This window comes from Callithrix jacchus, chromosome 2, assembly GCF_049354715.1.
Source record: "Callithrix jacchus isolate 240 chromosome 2, calJac240_pri, whole genome shotgun sequence".
In the NCBI taxonomy this organism is placed as follows: Eukaryota; Metazoa; Chordata; class Mammalia; order Primates; family Cebidae; genus Callithrix; species Callithrix jacchus.
Window position 1 is genome coordinate 53,994,922 of NC_133503.1, and position 20,605 is coordinate 54,015,526.

At 45.6% G+C, this 20,605-nt stretch overlaps 1 protein-coding gene across 12 annotated transcripts in view; it reads left to right on the forward strand.

The window, feature by feature from the left end:
* LARP1 (La ribonucleoprotein 1, translational regulator) overlaps positions 1-20,605 on the forward strand; it is a 136,991-nt gene that overhangs the window by 100,865 nt on the left and 15,521 nt on the right. For 8 of the 12 annotated variants that reach the window (XM_035289298.3, XM_078363613.1, XM_078363623.1 and 5 more), the window contains 10 exons: positions 8,959-9,020; positions 9,279-9,344; positions 11,195-11,369; positions 12,175-12,303; positions 12,380-12,580; positions 12,680-12,842; positions 13,711-13,855; positions 17,454-17,628; positions 17,742-17,911; positions 19,862-20,254. In XM_035289298.3, coding sequence (XP_035145189.1) covers positions 11,246-11,369; positions 12,175-12,303; positions 12,380-12,580; positions 12,680-12,842; positions 13,711-13,855; positions 17,454-17,628; positions 17,742-17,911; positions 19,862-20,254 — 1,500 coding nt within the window. In that variant the 5' untranslated portion in view covers positions 8,959-9,020; positions 9,279-9,344; positions 11,195-11,245. The remainder of the gene's footprint in view (positions 1-8,958; positions 9,021-9,278; positions 9,345-11,194; positions 11,370-12,174; positions 12,304-12,379; positions 12,581-12,679; positions 12,843-13,710; positions 13,856-17,453; positions 17,629-17,741; positions 17,912-19,861; positions 20,255-20,605) is intronic. The other 4 variants (XM_078363604.1, XM_078363601.1, XM_017969114.4 and 1 more) reach the window with 3 other exon arrangements.

Below are 20,605 nucleotides of genomic sequence, written 5' to 3' on the forward strand. Positions count from 1 at the left end.
AGACATAGTAAGGCAAACTTGTCCAAAGGATGGCTTTGTATGTATCCTGACACAAATTTGAACTTTCTTAAAACATTATGAGATTTTCTTGCAATTTTCTGTTTCTTTTTTTTTTTTTGAGATGGAGTCTTGCTTTTGTTGCCCAGGCTGGAGTGCAAATGACACGACCTCGGCTCATGGCAACTTCTGCCACCTGGGTTCAAGCGATTCTCCTGCCTCAGCCTCCTGATTAGCTGGGATTACAGGCACCCACAACAACACCCAGCTAATTTTTTGTATTTTTAGTAGAGATGGGGTTTCACTATGTTGGCCAGCCTGGTCTCGAACTCCTGAACTCAGGTTACCTACCCGCCTCGGCTTCCCAAAGTGCTGGGATTACAGGTGTGAGCTACGGTGCCTGGCTTTTTTTTTTTTTTAAAGGCTCATCAGCTATCAGTGTTAGTCAATAATTCTTCTAATATGGCCCAGGGAAGCCAAAAGATTGGACACTCATATCCAATCAATTATGAGTAAGCACTCATAATTGATTGCAGTCTAGTGGGAGCTGAGATATATACAGATGCAACCATTTCAGGTGGTACTGAGTGCCTTGAAGACCTTACATTGTAGACTGAATTAGAACTTGATCCAGAATTGCTGGTTGGGTAGCACTTTACATTGGTCAGTCAAGAAGCCTCCTGAGGAGAATTTATATTGAGATCTCTGACTAGATCTGAGGAATCAGTCATCTTGCTCTTCAGCATTACATTGTGTGACCTTGGGTAAGTCCCTTCCTTCAGTTTCATTTTCTGGACAACTGAAATAATTGTCTTTTTGAGGTGATTAAGTGAAATCATACATAGACAGCAACTTAATCAGTTTTTGGTACCTCATCAATATGCATTAAAAGGTGATTATTATTACTGTTCTAATTAGAACTAAATGTGCTCTTAAGAAAAGGCTGGGTCAGGGAGCTGGCACTTGAAGGCCAGGGGCTTTAGTGGCCATTGATGTATTTAAGCTGTGTTGATTATTGATTAGCTTTGGAGCAGGATTTCAGGGACTGGTACCAGCAGTGCAAGTGGCCACAGCTGCCCAAGAGCTGCTGGGTCCACTTCTGGGCAGGGAGAGTGGGAGTGCTGGGGCCGGGCCTGGGCTGGGCCAGGCTGGCCAGCAACATGACTGGAGCCTGGCCCACCATTGCCCCTCCTCCCTGGCCAAGGGGATGCAAACTCTGCACTCCTAAGCTGCTGGTGGCCTGCAGCTTCCTTTCAGCGGGAACTCAAGATGGTCTAATCTTCTGAACATTTCTCTCTTTCCCTCTCTCTGCCCTCTCCTCTCCCTAAGAATGCCCTTCAGGCCCCTTCTGCGTTTCATCTGTAGGTCTAGGGTAAATGTGAGTGGGACGACTGGGCAGAGAGGCCTCTGAGAGGTGGCACCAACAGCAGCAGCTGGTGAGCAAGGTGACAAGGGCTAATATGGCATTCTTTTTACTCCATAGAAGAATGTTTCTGCTTGGGGGGGGGTGGGGTCAGTGAGTATAGGAGGAAAAGCCATTGGGTCTCCAGGTTTCCCTCTATGCCTACACCCCATCCCCAGGATGAGTGACAGCTGAAAGTAGCCAGCCTTTTCACATAATCTGCCCCCAGGCTGGCCTGGGAGGGACAGGCAGGCACTCTTTCCTGCCTGCTTCACCCTCCTTCAGATGGTATTGTGCCTTCCATAGTCAGGGTCCCTGGACGCAGGCTCAGGAAGATAGTGGTGGCCTTCATCATCCCTAGGGGCTGAGGGTGGGGCAGAATCTATGTCAGCTGGATCCCCCTGAGCAACCTCTGGGAGAACTGGGAGGACCTGGGAGGTGGGAGGTGGGTCTGGAAGGAATGTCTCTTTCCTCATAGGGCTGTTAGTGCTGGAGTGCTGGAGTTAAATTCAAGGTGGGTGTGCTTGGTGGTAGTTTCCCTTGCCTTTCTGGGTAGCGGAGAGGGGAAGTGTCACCGAAGTGCCTCTTGCCCAGCTGTTAGCTTAGGCTTACTGCAACAGGCTTTGGTTTTCCCCAGTATGTAGAATGATTTCTGGGCATACCTGCTCTTGAGAAACTCTCCTGTTGGCTACAATAAAGTGATAACTTACACCACTTAGCTTCTCTTCCACTTCCTTTTAGTGGTTAAGAGCACAGGTTTTAGAGTTAGAGACTGCTTGGCTCCAAATCCTGTTCTACTGTTTACTGGCTGTGATCTTGGCAAATAACCTTTCCACCATGTGTCTTGGGTTCCTCATTTTAAAATGGGACAAATGAAAGAAACTAATTCAACATGATCATCAAGATTAAGAGAATCCATGCTGAGAGTTTTAGAACCATGTGTGGCGTCTAGTAAATGCTCACTACATACTGTTTACACTTGTCGTTAGTTGTGCATCTGCAATTTGCTGCTAGCATTTCTTAGGTTTTGATGAGAAATCTCGGTGGTTGAAATCTTTCTTTCTGTCCCCACACCTGTAGACCCCAATATTAGGCGGGCGAGGCTGGGGTCGAATTGTGGGTAATGCTCCCAAGGGTTATACAACTGGTGAGTGTTGCATTATGGATTGGGGCTCAGCATTGATATTAGGCAGTTGGGTTGCCTGTGAGTCAAAGCGGGGCTAGGGCCTGTGTTCCTTTGGGAGCCAGCAGTTTCTGGGACACTAGCAGTTTCTCTGTACTCGGGAGGGCCCCAGCTGAAGGCTAAGGGTTGAGGCTATAGCCTCAGGAATTAGCACTTGACAAGCAAAGCCTCTTCTGGTGTGAAGTCACCATTATTAAACAAGTGTTTGCTGTGTTGCCAGGCCCTGAGCTAGATACTGGGGTTACTGCTGTGAAAGCAGCCCTGTCCTCCCTGCCCTCAGGGGAGGGGCAGATAAGTAACCAGCCAGTTAACATTAACAATATCGTGGGAGCACATAGGAGGGGTACTTCACCATACTTGAGGTCTGGGAGGTCTTCCCCCAGGAGGTTGACCTAATGGCCAGGTGTATGGTAGCAGATGGATGAGAGTGAATATAATACAGCCCCTAAACCCAACAGATTATCTTGTTCCTCAGGGTAGTAGTACTTAGCTCTCTGGTAAACTTAGCCTTTTTAGATGCCAATCTCCATGAGATAAATGTCCCCAAATAAGCATTTAGTCTGCCTAATTTTCCTGGCAGTGCTCAGGCCTGAAATCTGGTAGTCCTTCTAGCCACCCACTCTGGGTCCTGAAGGCTTTCTTTCAATTGTTAGCCTTTTCTCACCTTTCACGCACTGGTCTCTCAGTTCTAATTCTAGCTTCCCTTGCCTCTTACCAGATCTTTTTACTGTGACCTGATGAGTTTGAATCACCCATGTGCTGTCTCCCTATTGGTTGAACCAAGTTCTTCCCTCTTAGACCTTCACATGTGGCACCTCTGGGTAGCTTTTGTTTCAAAAGGTCAGCAGCCTTAGGATCTTTTCAGAACAAGACAATAGTGAAAATATTTTTAAATCTTTTTACCTTTCCATATAGTGGCCAGGGTTATGGGTTTAGTAGGCTGAGAGAGACTCCTTGAGCCTGGGCTGTCTTTCTTTTCTGTGCTGAGTAAGAGAGAAATGACTAAATTTCAACTGAAAGGGAACTCTCTCAACCTTCCCCATGGTCTTCTTCCTCCCTAACAAAGCAGGGCTTTATGCCAAAGCACCCCTGGGGGTATTGTGGCAAATCCCCCCACCTGTCTTTCCCCATTTTAAACTACAAAGTTCTGAAGCCTTCCTTTTTACTGGGGAAACTTGCCCTGGGGCCTCCTGTCTCTGGAGGGCAATATTGAGGTGTGGTGTCCCCACTCAGTGGGTATGGGTCATCACTCAGAAGACCCAGGTAAAGGGGTTTGGCTCATTTGCAGTCTGGATTGGATGAATCAAACCAGTTGATTCCCAAGAGTTTTTTTCCATACATTCTGGTTCTTTGATACTGAGAGATGATTTGGTTTATCTCCCCCTATTCCCATCTCTATCTCAGAGTGACGGTGGTGATTGTTTGGAAATAGTACTATCTTCCTTTGTGTATTATAACATTATATTGTGTGCCAGGTTCTCTTACTATGTTCTTGTTCATTTAACTATTCCAGCAGCCCTGTAACTATGACTTCAGTTTTACAGAGGAAGGTGAAGTTCAGAGGGACCCTGTGAGGAGCAGAGTAGGTAGGGACTCTACCCCCCAAGTCCATCCCATAGCAAAGTCCATGTGCTCAGTGGGGCTATCTGACTTTCCTAGGTGGTATTTGAATGATGGGGTGTTACACACTTGAAAATGGAGGCTCAAAGAGAATCTCAGGGTTGGACAGTCGAGGTTGCATGGTCATCAACCACTCTGAGACTTTACAGAGGAGCTCCCATCCCTACTCTAACCATCCCAGTTAGTAATTCCTCTCTGACCTGCCATTTCTCAGCACCCACCTTCTACCCCTCATTTCTCATCGTCCTTCATTAGAAGTAGTGGCTTAGCTCCCTGCTCCTCAACACTCAAAATAACCTGAAGTAATCCAAGTAAAAATAGTGGGTTTGCCATGCAGGTAGTTGCTAGAAAAGTCCTCTGGTGTTCTCACCACCAGACATTGATTGCTTCTTGCATGTAGTAGTTTTGGCATGCTTCAGTTTTAACAAAGGCATGTGTCTATTTTTTCTGGATTTTTATTAGAGACAGGGTTTCACCATGTTGACTAGGCTGGTCTCAAACTCCTGACCTCGTGATCTACCTGCCTTGTCCTCCAAAGTGCTGAGATTACAGGCATGAGCCACCAGTTCCACTCATGATAATCGGCTCTGGAATATATGCCTTTGGACCTCCTGGAACTAGAGTTACTAGAATTAGTACTGGCTCCTGGCTATGGTCCTCTGGGACAGAAGGTGGTTTTCCTTGTCTTCCAGATACCCTTTAGGCTCTGGTTTGCCTTAGTTGAGGAAGAAGACCCTCCTAAGGACCCTGTCTGCCTCGGAGACCCGTGGATGGATAAGCTACTGGGCCCAGCCATCCATAATTGTTTTCTCAGAAAAACCATGGAAGTGCTCTAAGATTACGCTAAGAAGGTTTTTGACCCATTCTTCACCAGTAGACTCATGGTAACCATTGGGCTCCATGGAATTTCTGATGAGCTGTTGAGGAGCTTTGGCAAGGGAGTCAAGACTTTTAGATCTCATTCTGGCTCTGCAACTAGTCTTGAGGAAGCCCGTTCCCTTTTTCTGGCCTTGCTTCCCTATCTGCAAATTGAGTGGATTAGAACTGTTGTCCTCTTTGCCACTCTAACATTCTATAACTGTTTTCTTCAGCAGGTGAATGATGTTTACGGACTGGGTGTTGGGTCAGTGGTGACAGGCATGCAGGTTTCTGAATGCAAGGGTAGAAGAATTGTCCCTTGATTTGGTTGGGGTGGTGCTGGACATGGGGACAGGTGCCTGTGCAAAGGATTGGTTTGCACTGGAAACCATTTCAGATGCCAGGCCAAGCTGAACCTGTATATTCTGTGTATACCTGTGTGCACATGTGTGCTAGTGGTTATCTGGTGAGGGTTGGTGGCTGGTACGGATAATTGAAGTAATCAGAAAGCCTAGTCTTTCTGGTCTCTTGCAGGGCCTGACAGCAGCTCATCTGAGCCCTTCTGGGTTTCCTAGAAGCCCAATAGGATTTAACAAATCTGTGAATTTTAGATTTTAAAGGCAGAAATGGCTCTCGCTCCCTAGAGGATTTTTCTGCCTCTCTGGGGCCTTTTTCTCTTGTCAGGAGCAACCTGAAGCTCTACCTGGGAACAGAGAAAGAACAAGGGCACCATGGGTTTTCAGAACAGAGGAACCTTAGGATGGACCTTTTTCACCAAACTCACAAAGGACTAATTTAAGAATATTCATGTGTATGGTCAGACTATTTGTATTCTCATCACCTTGGGATTGGTGGCAGTCTTCATGGCAGGAGGGCTCTCACGTTGATTGGAGACTGAGCTTTCGATACTTTACCTTTTGTAAAACAATGATCTGACTTTGCCTCATCTTTTTAAGGAAAAGTCTTCAGGAATACTGGGCCCTCTGCACCTGATTCCTCTTTGTAACATCCAGTTAGTGAAGTAGGCATTGGTGGTACGGGCCTTTTGGCCTGCTCTCCTGGTAGCATGTACGCAGTGTTGTTGGGTACTGCGAGAAGTGATGACCAGCCATAGTGCAGGTATACATGAATCTGGTCCTGGTTTGAAACAGATTGAAGATTTTATTAGGGTACTAGATGGTATCAGGCTGGTCCAGGCTAACCCAGGAGTCCCAGGAGAGTGGGTGCAGAGTGGCCCCTTGGGCCTAAGGACTCTATCCTCTTGGGATTGAGAGTTTCTGGTTCACCATTGCCCTACACTTTGGGTGTGGGATGCCGTTGGTTAGATTACACAGCTCCAGCTCTCAAAGGCCTGTGGGATATCTTGAAGGGGTAGTGGTTCTGGTAGGGAGTGGAAGCCAGGAATGCAGTGGCCTCACAGTGACGTGTGTGCCACCTCACTGCCACCAATCCCACAGTGAGGGACACTACTTACTAAGGGAATATGGGTCTGATCAAGGAGTAGAACATTCCTTTCCAAGCCAGCTGGACAAATTTCTCTGCTTGGGGACTGGGGGCAGCTCTTGCCCTGGCATGAGTGGCCAATAATACAGGCAAAGTGATAGAGCAGTGAGTGAGCAGAGCCACAGGATGTATCCTTTCCTGTGGGTTTCTGGGGGAAAAAGGGGCACAGAAATTCTTGATCTTCAGAATGGTGTTGGGAAAACAAGGGTGGGTATAGAAGGAACTGGACCTTCTAGAGCCACTTAACTTAAAAAAAAAAAAAAAAAAGGCATTTGTTTTTGATAAAAGCCCATGTCTGTCTTTGTTGAAAAACTGAAGTCCCTGTAAATGTTATATTTAATTCCTGATCTTACATGTCCTTCTAGAGTTTGTACTGTATATGTATGCATGTACACTTTCATTTTACAAAAAGGATTTTAAGAAAACTTAAGCGGCCGGGCGAGGTGTCAGCCTGTAATCCCAGCACTTTGGGAGGCCAAGGTGGGCGGATCACGAGGTCAAGAGATTGAGACCATCCTGGCTAACATAGTGAAACCCTGTCTCTACTAAAAAAAAAAAAAAAATACAAAAATTACCTGGGCGTGGTGGCATGCGCCTGTAGTCACAGCTACTCAGGAGGCTGAGGCAGGAGAATTGCTTAAACTTGGGAAGCAGAGGTTGCAGTGAGCCGAGATGGAGCCACTGCACTCAGCCTAGCGACAGAGCGAGACTCTGTCTCAAAAAAAAAACCAACAAAACAAAACTTCAGCTGGGCACGGTGGCTCATGCCTGTAATCCCAGCACTTTGGGAGGCCAAGGTGGGCAGATGACTTGAGGTCAGGAGTTCGAGATGAGCCTGGCCAACATGGTAAAACCCCATCTCTACTAAAAATACAAAAATTAGTTGGGTATGGTGGCACACATTTGTAGTCCAAGCTACTTGGGAGACTGAGGCAGGAGAATCACTCTAACCCGGGAAGCTGAGATGGTGTCAGTGTACTCCAACATGGGTGACAGAGCGAGACTCTTGTCTCAAAACAAACTTTTCTTTCTTTTTTTTTTTTTTTTTTTTTGTAAGACAGAGTCTCGCTCTGTCGCTCAGGCTAGAGTGCAGTGGTATGATCTCGGCTCACTGCAACCCCTGCCTCCCAGGTTCAAGTGAGTCTTGTATCTCAGCCTCCCAAGTAGCTGGGATTTCAGGTGCCCACTGCCACTCCCAGCTAATTTTTTGTGTTTTTAGTAGAGATGGGTTTTCGCCATGTTGGCCAGGCTGGTCTTGAACTCCTGATTTCAGGTGATCCACCAGCCTCAGTGCTTGGATTATAGGCATGAACCACTGCATTAGGCCACAGTCTTCTCATTTATTGTGTTTGTTTCTTTATATTAGTAGAAGTCATTATTTTTTATTTATTTTTTTGAGATGGTGTCTCACTCTCACCAGGCTGGAGTGCAGTGGCGTGATCTCAGCTCACTGCAACCTCCACCTCGCGGGTTCCAGCAATTCTCCTGCCTCAGCATCCCCAGTAGCTGGGATTACAGGCACGCACCACCACACCCAGCTAATTTTTGTATTTTTAGTAGAGATGGGGTTTCACTGTGTTGGCGAGGATGGTCTGAAATCTGTTGACCTTGTGAGCCACCGCGCCCGGCCAAGATCATTATCTTTTTAATTACTTTTCTAAAAATGGATGAACTTTAGTCAGACCCCTACTTTGGGATATATAGGTTGTTTTCCATTTTTTGAAATTAAAAAATAACACTTTGGTTGGACATCTCTATACATAACTCTTGTCTAATTTGTATCGTTAGGATCGGTTCTTAGAGGTGGGACTGCTGAGTCAAGTGGGAGCCCACTTTTTCTTTGGAAACTCAGAAGGCAGACAAAAATCTTAACTAAGCAGCCAGCCTTGGTGTGGTCCTTAGATTTCTTGATGGCTCACTTAGGGTTTTTACCTTGCCTTCTCAGTGATTACTAGTCCTGGTCTGCTCACATCAGACTTCTAGAATATTGGGCCAGAAATGATCTTTCACATCCTTCCTTTAGAAATCTGCTATGATTCAGGAACCCTCAGTTATAAGGCTGACTCTGGTGGCATGGACTTCTTTCTCCAGGCCTATGTCTATCATAGAACTATACTCGCTAAGGGCCTCTCACCTGAGTCTGGACTCCTAGGGTTTTAGCTGCCAGCGTCCAGCTCTTTATATAATCTTGCTTTCTATGACTTCTTCAGGAATGGGAGGGTAAAATTGTTACTAGTGTTTGAGCACATGTCTTTCCTCTCTCTACTGTGTCTTCCTACTTTGGGAACTTGCAGGTTGCTTGGTGGAGTGGGGACAGTGATGAGGGTGAAAAGCTCTGGCAATAGCCCCCTCACATGGGTTCTGTGTTACTAATTCTCCCTTCTTGTTCCCACAGAACACTCTGCCCCAGCCAAGGTGGTGAGAGCAGCTGTTCCTAAACAGCGCAAAGGCAGCAAGGTAAGGAATAAGAGTGGGCAACCCAAGGAGACTTTTTGGAGTTCATGGCCTCTTGTTCTAGTGAATGAATGCTCTTGGACTGCCAGCTAGTTCTGGATTGTCTATGAATTGCAGGGGAGCCCCTTCTGGGTATCCAATGTGAATGGTCCTGGTGAACAGACTGTTTTGGACTCTGATATCTTGGTGAATCTTGGGTGGGGGACTGAATAGCAAAGTTAGGGTCACCACTCAGGCCCTCATAGTGTATGTTCCCTGCAGGTTGGTGACTTTGGAGATGCAATCAATTGGCCTACACCTGGAGAGATAGCCCACAAGAGTGTGCAGGTGAGTCTGTAGGGAAGGATAGGCAGGTTTGAACTCTGTTTACATATACACATTTAGCTCCTCAAGCTTTCAGAGAACCTCAGCTCTTAACCTTTTTCAGTTTTCTTTTTTCCTGAGACGGAGTTTTGTTCTTTTTGCCCAGGCTAGAGGGCAGTGGCGCCATCTTGTCTCACTGCAACCTCCGCCTCCTGGGTTCAAGAGATTCTTATGCCTCAGCTGCCAGAGTAGCTGGAATTACAGGCGCTCGCTATCACAACTGCCTAATTTTGTATTTTAAGTAGAGACAGGGTTTCACCATGTTGGCCAGACTGTCCTCTAACTACTGACCTCAAGTTATCTGCCTGTGTCAGCTTCCCAAAGTGCTGGGATTACAGGTGTGAGCCACCACGCCCAGCCTCAGTGCTTTGTGTATTTTTATTTATTTATTTATTCATTCATTCATTTATTTTTGACGTAGAGTCTCCCTCTCTTTCTCAGGCTGGAGTCAATGGTGTGATCTTGGCTAACTGCAACCTCTACCTCCTAGTTTCAAGCGATTCTTACTCTGTCACCCTGGCTGGAGTGCAATGCTGTGATTTCGGCTTTCTGCAACCTCTGCCTCAGCCTCTCCCGAGTAGCTGGGATTACAGGCGCCTGCCACCATGTGTGGCTAATTTTTTTGTATTTTTGTAGAGATGGAGTTGCACCATATTGGCCAAGCTGGTCTTGAACTCCTGACCTCAGGTGATCCGCCCAACTCAGCCTCCGAAAGTGCTGGGATTATAGGCTTAAGCCACTGCACCTGGCTGCCGGGCTTCTCAGTTTTCTAAATAGAGTGGTTAATACAATCTGAGCAACATTGAAATAGCTAAGAATTGTCATCATTTGAGCCTTTGCTTTGTGTCAAGGACTGCCAAGTACAGTTACCCTTTATTATACATGGTTGGGCTGGTGGCGGGGGTTGGTTCTAGGACCCCTGTGTATACCAAAATCTTTGTATACTCAAGGACTGACATATATGAAAAGTTGGCCTTCTGTGTATACAGGTTTCACATCCTGCTAATACTGTATTTTTGATCTGTGTTTGGTTTTTAAAAGTCATGAGTATAAGTGGACCCACAACGTTCAAAGCCATTTATTCCAGGGTCATCTGAATCTTCTGTTCCTCATTTCATCTAACCCTCACAGTGACTCTGAGATAGGTCCTTTTGTAATTCCCATTTTACAGATGAAGCTGCTGAGACTTGCAGAGGTTAATTACTAGTCCTTGATGGCCAAGTGGGGATTGGAAGTCAGGTGTGTTGTGTTATTCCACAGCCTGTGTTCTCAATCACTGGTTTTCTGAGTGAACTAGAGTGGTCATTAGGCCAAGTACCAACCACATGTCTTGGGGAAGCTTATAAAATTCTCCTGGGCCCTGGCAGAGATAGGACTCCGAGTCAGTTGTTTTCTTCCCAGCACTTTTGTTCTGGGCCAGTGGCTTAGAGTCTTTACTCACTGGCTGTGGCCCCTTTTACTTCACAGACAGTGTTGTTGTTGATAGGCCAGAGGGCATCTATTCCATCCCACAGACTACCTGGCCCTGTTGGCAGGGAGTAATTTTGCCCCTGTGAGCCTCAGCACCACTGTCCGGAGGGTTGTATATGTCACTTAGACTTGGAAGCTGGAGAGAGAAGTTGCCTCTCCCACCTTCTGGCCTATTTGACCATGCTTCCCAGTGAAACCATCTCAGGTGTGAAAACGACCTTAGAATCCATCCCGCCATTGCATGTTGTTGCTCCTGCCTGCCTTTCTAGTAACAGGGAGTGCCTTTCCTCCCATACCATGAAGCACTCACACTTACCTCCCTGTTACTTTACTTCCTGCTGCAGCCACAGTCCCACAAGCCTCAGCCTGCCCGTAAACTGCCACCCAAGAAGGACATGAAGGAACAGGAGAAAGGAGAAGGGAGCGATAGTAAGGAGAGTCCGAAAACCAAATCGGACGAATCAGGGGAGGAAAAGAATGGAGATGAAGATTGCCAGCGAGGCGGGCAGAAGAAGAAAGGTGAGTGACTGGAAGCAAGACTTGGGAGAAGGTGGCAGGGTAAAACTGAAATGTCAGGATTCCACAGGGCTGCTGGAGGAGTTTTAGGTGCCCCCTCTGAAAAGTCAGTAGGAAACTGATGGATGTAGGCTGGTGAGACAGCAATCTTCAACCATCTGTCATTCATCAGTCCCTCCTCTCAAAGACAAGAACTTTCAGGAAACCTGCTGAAATTTTGGCTTCCATAATACTGATCCAAAGTAACCGCAATTTAAATAGGATAAAACTTACTTTTTTGATGTAACAGCTTGGTGCAAATAGGCCAGGCATGGTATGGCAACTCCTGAATCCCTTTAGCTTGCTTTGATACACTGGCTTTTCATTGTCCTGATGACTTCCTATTTCCTTCTCCCCCTAGCTAGCAGGAAAGGAAGAGGGAAGGGTGGCCCCCTTCCTTTTAGGGATTCAACCTGGAGTTGGTTACTTCAGCTCAGCTCTTGTGGCAGCATTTTGGCACCTGTCTACAGGAGTCTGGAAAGCATGGTCTTCATTTTGGGCAGCCATGTTTCTGAGTCCAGAAGGGGATTCTGTGGCCATGGAGACATTGATCTTGGGAGTTAATGAGGCATCTCCAACACACTGAGGGCCACTGACCATCTTATTTTAGAGATGAAAAAGAGGGTTAGTGTGTGGGAAAGGGATCTGCCCAAGGTAACCAGATTGTGATTTGGGTCCAAGTCCAGGGCAGAGGAAGAAGAGTTGGGTAGAACTGGCTAGGAGTGACCTCTCCCTCAAGCCTTTCTCATGTGCCCATGTGGTCTCCCAGGAAACAAACACAAGTGGGTTCCATTACAAATTGACATGAAGCCTGAAGTGCCCAGAGAGAAACTGGCTTCACGCCCCACTCGCCCGCCAGAGCCGAGACACATACCTGCCAACCGCGGAGAGATCAAAGGTATGCGTTACCCACTATGGAGGGCCTGGACTTGGGAGACACCCTCAGGCCTGACCCAGTACCCCTCTCCCCATAGGGTCTGAGCCTGCCACCTACGTGCCCGTGGCCCCCCCCACCCCAGCCTGGCAACCAGAGATCAAACCGGAGCCTGCCTGGCACGACCAGGATGAGACATCGAGTGTGAAGAGTGATGGGGCTGGTGGGGCGCGGGCTTCCTTCCGTGGCCGTGGACGGGGGCGTGGTCGTGGCCGGGGACGCGGCCGGGGTGGCACTCGAAGTACGTGAGGCCCCTTTGGGCTCCGGGATGTCCAAGGGAGTGCAGCGGGGGTGGTGGGTAGAAATCTCCTCTCCCTCATGGCTCCCATTTCCCCTATAGCCCATTTTGACTACCAGTTTGGCTACCGAAAGTTTGATGGTGTGGAGGGGCCTCGTACCCCCAAGTACATGAACAACATCACCTACTACTTTGACAATGTCAGCAGCACCGAGCTTTACAGCGTGGATCAGGAACTGCTCAAAGACTACATCAAGCGCCAGATGTGAGTGCACAGAAGCCTTCTTACCCTGGAGGAATGAGTGAGAGGTTAGGGGTTGCTAGAGTGTCATAGCTGGGCAGAGCAGGGCTGGACGGGCCCTTCTGGTGCTTAACGGTTTAGCTTTTCTCATTGTTTATTACAGAAGTGGTACAACATTTACTTTAAGAAAATTAGAAACTATACCACTACAACAGGAGGGAAAATGTTAAGAATCTACCCCCTTCTGTGCTTCTATTTGTAATGACAACATTGACAGAATACTAAACATTTATTGAATCCTCACTATTGGCCAGGCTCAATGTTAAGTGTTTTAGATGCATTATCTTAGTCAGTCCTACAATTCTTATCTGTTGAATTCCTGTGAGCTGAGTCTTTTAGCCCCAATTTATAGACAAGCAAATGGGCCCAGTAATTGCACAGAATCTCACAGCTAATAAATAACAAAGCACAGATTTAAATCCTTTTCTGTCTGATTATAAATCTTTGCTCTTAACCACTCTGATATATTGTCTCTCAGTCCAGTAAGGAAGTCATACAAGAAAATAAATGGTTGCAATAGAGTGTTTATAAGTCTTTTAGGAGCAGAAGAGAAAGTGACCAACAATATTTGGACTGGAATTTAAAGGAGGATGAGCAGTTTTCAGGCATGCCAAGGGCCTTAGAGCAGCGGGAGTGTTTTGACCCAAGCAAGTAGGGTGCGATGAAGGGATCACATCAATTCTTTTCAGCCCTCAACATTGTTGGTAGGATAGGGATGGGCTAGGTCAGAGGCTGTGTAAGATTGCTGGGATGTGTAGCAGAACAAGGAAGGCATAGTCATAAAACTGATGCAGCAATCGCTCGGTGATAACTACTTCTTCCCTCCACTTAGTGAATACTACTTCAGCGTGGACAATTTAGAGCGAGACTTCTTCCTCCGAAGGAAAATGGATGCTGATGGTTTCCTACCCATCACTCTTATTGCTTCCTTCCACCGAGTGCAGGCCCTTACCACTGACATTTCACTCATCTTTGCGGTATGTCTTCCTCCCTGGAGCTGGGATGCAGGGGAAAGAAAGGTCCTTAGAGAGCTGGAGTTTGGGCCAAGGCAGAAAGCCCTGGAAGAATCATGATCTGATGATTTCTGCTGAAGTCTCAAGGCTTGACTATCCCCCTCCCTCCCCCGTTCCTTCCCCTCCCCCTCCCCCCCTCCTTCCCCTCCCCCCTCCCTCCTTCCCCTCCCTCCCTCCTTTCTTCCCCTCCTTACTTCCCCTCCTTCCCTCCCCTCTTCCCCATCTCTCTAAAGCAATTTCATTGTAGAAAATGTCATACACTGACAAAAGTAGAGTAGTATAATAAGCCCATCACCAGCTTCAGCAAGTATCAGTTTATGGCTAATCTTATTCCATCTGTACCCTCATCTGTTTATTCTCACATACTGCTTTTGAAGAAAATCCTAGAAAGCCTGACATTTTGTTCACAAATATTTTACTATAGATTTCTAAAAGATAGACTTGTTAAAAGAAAATAGCCACAATATCATTATCATACCTAAAAATATTAACAGTTCTTTAATATCAAATATTCAGTCCATTCAAATTAACCCCAATTTTGTCATATATATATATATTTTTAAAAAATTTGCGAGAATCAGAATCTGAAGAAGACCTATAGGCTATAATCCCATACCTATAATCCCAGCACTTTGAGAGGCCACGGGGTGGGTCACTTGAGCCCAAGAGTTCAAGATCAGCCTGGGTAACATAGCAGGACCCCGTCTCTACAAAAAACTAACAAGACCTGTATCTTGTCTTATTAAGTCTCCTTTGGCCTCTACTTTTCTTTTGCCTTGCATTTTATTATTTGAATAGACCAAGTTGTATGTTCTGTAGAATTTTCCATAGGGCACAGGGGTGTCATTTCAACATTTTCATCTGTATTCCAAGTTTTTTGTAAATAGGTGATCTAGAGGCCTGATCAGATTCAGGTTTTGGAGTTTTTTCCCCTCCTTGTCAAGAATACTTTATCATAATGTATTTTTTCTCGGGTGACATATAACATTTAATTTGATTGGCTCTCTTGTGATGTAAGCTGCCAGCAATATTCATTAGGATTGTAAAATGACAATATACTGATTCTATCAATCAATCTTCATTCATTAGGTGGAATACCTCTTCAAGGAGTAACTTTGCCTAATCAGCTGTTCAGTTACCAAGAGGTATAGTTTGTGCAGGAAGGGCAGATTAATGTTTGATCTTCCTCCCTTTGTTAACCAGTTTGCAGAATTATGAGTTATCTCTAATAGCTTGCATAAGTGACCAGTGAGATTTGGTGGTTTATTTGTTGTTACAAGCTTATGGGTTCAAACATAGTTATTTCTGTCCATTGTAGTTAATGCATTGAATTAAATTGTCCCATCTTTGGTCAGTGGGACCCTAGTTCCTCTTATACATTTCCTGCTCCAAATCTGGAATTGGCCACTTTTAAAAGGAACTCTAGTTCCTTTCTTTTGGGAAATGGTATTTAGATGCCAGTCTGAGTTACAGCGGTGCTTACTGCTACTTGGTTGGTCATTTTTTCTAGATAACTTTTTTGGTGAGATAAAATACATCATGGGCTTATTGTGGTATTTTCTTTTTTAAAAAATTTTATTTATTTATTTTTTGAGACTAAGTTTCGTTCTTATTGCACAGGCTGGAGTGCAGTGGCACAATCTCAGCTCACTGCAACCTTCACCTCCCGGGTTCAAATGATTCTTTTTTTTTTTTTTTTTTTGAGACGGAGTTTCGCTCTTGTTACCCAGTCTGGAGTGCAATGGCGCAATCTCGGCTCACCGCAACCTCCGCCCCCTGGGTTCAGGCAATTCTCCTGCCTCAGCCTCCTGAGTAGCTGGGATTACAGGCACGCGCCACCGTGCCCAGCTAATTTTTGTAATTTTTAGTAGAGACGGGGTTTCACCATGTTGACCAGGATGGTCTCGATCTGTTGATTTCGTGATCCACCCGCCTCGGCCTCCCAAAGTGCTGGGATTGTAGGCATGAGCCAGCATGCCTGGCCTATTCTGGTATTTTCTATTAAAATTCAGGGTTACAGGGTCTTTACTTAAACTTGTGGGTCTTTTATTTTACCTACTCCTTTCTCTCATGACTAAAATCTTAATTCCTAATGATATCAACATAATTACTAATTTGTTTTATTTCCCAGTATGTCTACAGTCTTTTTTTTTTCTTTTTTTTGCTCTGTCTCGTAGGCTGGAGTTCAGTGGTGTGATCATGGCTTACTGAAGCCTCAACCGCCTGAACTCAGGCAGTCCTCTTGCCTCAGCCTCCTGAGTAGCTGGGATTACAGGTGCACATCACCATGTGTGGCTGATTTTTAAATTTTTTGTAAAGATGAGGTCTTGCTGTGTCGCCCAGGCTGGTCTCAAATTCCTTGGCTTAAGCCATACTCGCACTTCGGCTTCCAAAGTATTGGGATTATAGGCATAAGCCACATTATTCTTACAAATACCTCCACTACCACTGAAAACAGTTTTTCAACTTACACAGTCAAATAACTGTATCTTCAAATCATCTGAAAGAATCTGTGTGGTTACACCACATTTAACTTTATTAGTTTTATTTTGCTCCCAAGTTTTAGAGATTGCTTTCTTCCTCACCCTATAATTTTCTAAGTTGTTTAATATTTACATAAAATGTTACATGGTTCCAGAGTCTCATCATGGTATATTCCTAAAAGTCTGACTTACATTCTGTCACTTACCCCTTCCTTCTCTTATAGGCAAACTTTTTAGAACCTTTTTCATTTAAGAGAAAAGCATATGCCTCTATATGTATTTGTATCCATCTTTCTTAGGTAAATGGAAATATACAACACATCCATTCAATTCTTTTTTGTTTTCACATAATATCTGGGAGCTAACTGCAAAGTAGCAGTATATAATAGAAAGATATTCCTCATTCCTGTTTACAGTTGCGTAGTTCACCACTCTGTGGAATGCCCCATAGTTTTTTCAACTGCTGGTTCTATAGATGGATGTTTTGGTTGTTTTTTTGAGACTGGGTCTTGCTCTTTTGCCCAGGCTGGAGTTAGTACAGTGGTGTGGTCAAAGCTCACTGCAGCCTCAACCACCCAGGCTCGAAAGTAGCTTGGACCACAGGTGTGAGCCACCATGCCCAGCTGATTTTTCAAAAATATTATTTGTAGTGATGGAGTCTCGCTATTTTGCCCAGGCTGGTCTTGAACTCCTGGACTCAAGCGATCTACCCACCTTGACCTCCCAAAGTGTTGGGATTACAGGTGTGAGCCACTGTACCCAGCCTGCTTTTTTGACTGCTATTGTGTGAATTTTTCCATCTTAGCACATGTAAAATTGTTCTTTAATGTCTGAGTAGTATTCCATCAAATGGATATGCTGTAAATATATACATTGCCTTTGTGATGGCAAGTTAGATAGTTTCTAGTTTGGTTCTACTATGGTATTACTGTGACTGGCTTTTTAAAAAAAATACAGATGGAGTCTCACTCTGTTGCCGTAGCTAGCATTAGACTTGGGAACCCAGTTGACCACCATTTCCAAGATCTTTCTGTCCTAGATTTTCTTCTTCATCCCCTCTTCTTCCTCCTCCCTTTCAGGCCCTAAAAGACAGCAAGGTTGTGGAGATTGTTGATGAGAAAGTTCGTAGGAGGGAGGAACCAGAAAAGTGGCCTCTTCCTGGTCCCCCAATAGTGGATTATTCACAGACTGATTTCTCCCAGCTTCTCAACTGCCCTGAGTTTGTCCCCCGACAGCACTACCAAAAGGAGACAGGTAGGTACCTGTTGGCATGTGGATTGCCCTTGTCCTCCAGGCAACAGTCCTTCTCTAGGCCGGCATCAGGAGGAATGCTGGAGGGATGAGGACTTCATCTTTCCACCCTTTAGAGTCGGCACCTGGCTCTCCTCGTGCAGTCACCCCAGTGTCAACCAAAACAGAAGAGGTCAGCAACCTAAAGACACTACCCAAGGGCCTGTCTGCCAGCCTACCTGACCTGGATTCCGAGAACTGGATTGAAGTGAAGAAGAGGCCTCGGCCGTCCCCAGCACGGCCCAAGGTGGGTGAGGCCTGTCTATTGCCTTGGTTCTAGCACTCTGACCTAGGGTGCTTGAAGGGGATATCACATGGGCACAGCACTCTAGCTCTGAGGGGCCAGCAGGAAATCTGGGTAGTTCAGGGTCATAGTGTGAGTTGAAGTTACCGGTAGTGGCTACAGAAAGGTTGATTTGGCCTGTTTCCATTTCCTGGGGACCACCCGTTAGGGCGTCCTACTGTGTAAGTTCCTTGGTGACATTTTTCATAAGAAGTGATTATGCAGCATCTGGCAGCAGTGTTTCAGTTTTCTTGATTCTTGGCTCTTCTTTTTGCTCCATCTAAATTTCTGGGGCTGCATTTTCAGTGTCTTTTCCCTGAGTATGTTTCTGCTGTCACGTATGTAAAGCCCCTTAGGCCCTCAGAAGAAGGAAGGGTTAGGAAGCAGATGCATGGGTGAGATACGGAGTTAGTCTACACTAGAACACACAGGTCTGCTGCACTAATGGCGAGGTGACCTAGGGAAGCTTTAATATCTCAAGGCTTCAGTTTTCCCATCTTAAGATGAAAGGAAGGAGAGGTTAGAATATTCTAGAAATAGTTTAAAAATATATATAAAAACAGATGAAGCTCACTGTTAGAGAGGTATTACACTGTCTAACTAAAATTGGCACTTCCTTTTTAAATGCTGATTTTTCTCCACATACCTGCTTACCCTTACCCCTTCTTTGGAGACTCTGGCCTGGGACTTGTGAGGAGGCTTCAGAATTGAATTTGGACTTTCGGGTCTGTGGAATTCTATATTCCTTTGTCATTACTGCAGTGACTACCTCTCATCTCCTTTCTCTTGCCTGCCTGTTCATACCCAGAATGCCCCACAGTTCTGGTTTCAGCCCTTAAAAAGTATTGGAAATCCAGGCAGAGACATGAGGGAAAAGGTAGTAGGTGGATAAGGGTCTTACAAAGTGCAGGCCTACAAAGTTTTGTTTGAAACAGGAGCCAGACTTGGCTCCCATTCCAGAATTAGAGCCCCTGCTTCGACCTGGCACAGCAGGGAATCTACTTTTGAATAAATATTGTGAGTTTAGACAAATGCTTCTCTCTCAGTGTCTCATATAGTCATTCTGTCAAAACTGAAATAGTTTCTCTTTGCGGAAGGCACCCTGTTTTCTCTTGCCTTTGCAACAATGCTGCTCTTTCTGCCTAGGATACTCTGTCCCTATCTTCATCTGGCTTAGTTACGTTCATCCTGTGATAGTCACTTCTTCAAGGAGGCCTTCCCAAACCATTCTCAGTCCCAGTTGGCTAAGCTCCCTTCGCTTCGTGCTTTCACAAAGCTGCTTATAGCCATTACCATACCACAATGCAGTTGGCTGTTTGGTTGACTTTCTCCCACTAAACTGAGCACCCTAAGTAACAAGGACCTTGTCTTATTCGTTATTCTGCTTTATGTTTTTCATACAGAGCCTGGTACTAATGGTACTTCCTTATTTATCATATAATTGAATGTCTGCTATTACCAGATCCCCATCTAGACACTGAGTATATAATGGAAAGCAAGGCCACTATGGTCCTTGCTCCTCATGGAGCTTCCAGTTTATTGGGAGATGTTGAGTAGATAGATAAATGGATGAATCAACCTGCTAAACTTATGTTTGCCCACTCCTAGGCTAGGTGCTATGTAGGATATAAAGGTAAATGAGAGCACAGTTTCTGCCTATGGAGAACTCATCATTTAGTTGTGAGTGACTGATGTGAGCTGTGAGTGGAGGAACCTGGACTCCCTATGAGACATCCTTTCTCATAGTCATAAAGCTGACTCCCAGGACAACACTTGTGACCTGTTGGTGTTACCAGGGTCATAGTTGTACAGTCTTACACTGAGGGGTTGGAGCCTCCCTTTCATGGAATAGCTATAGAATCTGGGCCAAGGATCCCCAGTGATTCCTTTTCCCCTTCATCTGTCCTGATTTAGAAGTCAGAGGAGCCCAGATTTACCCACCCGACCTCTCTGCCTCAGCAGCTGCCCTCCCAGCAGCTGATGTCCAAGGATCAGGATGAGCAAGAGGAACTGGATTTCCTGTTTGATGAGGAGATGGAGCAGATGGATGGGCGGAAGAACACCTTTACTGCCTGGTCTGATGAGGAATCTGACTATGAGATTGATGACAGGGATGTCAACAAGATCCTCATTGTCACCCAGACACCACATTACATGCGCCGGCACCCAGGAGGGGACCGCACAGGCAACCACACCTCCCGTGCCAAGATGAGCGCTGAGCTGGCCAAGGTCATTAATGATGGCCTCTTCTACTATGAGCAGGACCTGTGGGCTGAGAAGTTTGAACCTGAGTATTCCCAGATCAAGGTGAGGTTTGAACATAGCAGTGATTGGGGATCCTGGGGTGCCTGAAGTATACAGAGAAGAGGAAGATTGATTCACTTTGCAACTTTAGGCAGGTCCTTATAATTCAGAGTCTCAGTTTTACTATGTGGGAAGGGGATGGTGATTAACATCTAGCTTGGACACTAGGAGTGAGGAGTGATGTATAAACACTGTAAACTCTTCAGGTGAGGTGTGGGTGATTATTGTTCTACCTGTGCATCCATACTTAATATTATAATAGTTGGCTAGACACTTTTGTGGGGAATAGCATAAGGGTAAATTGTTATTTCTAGTCTTTTTTTTTTTTTTTTGAGACAGTCTCACTCTGTCACC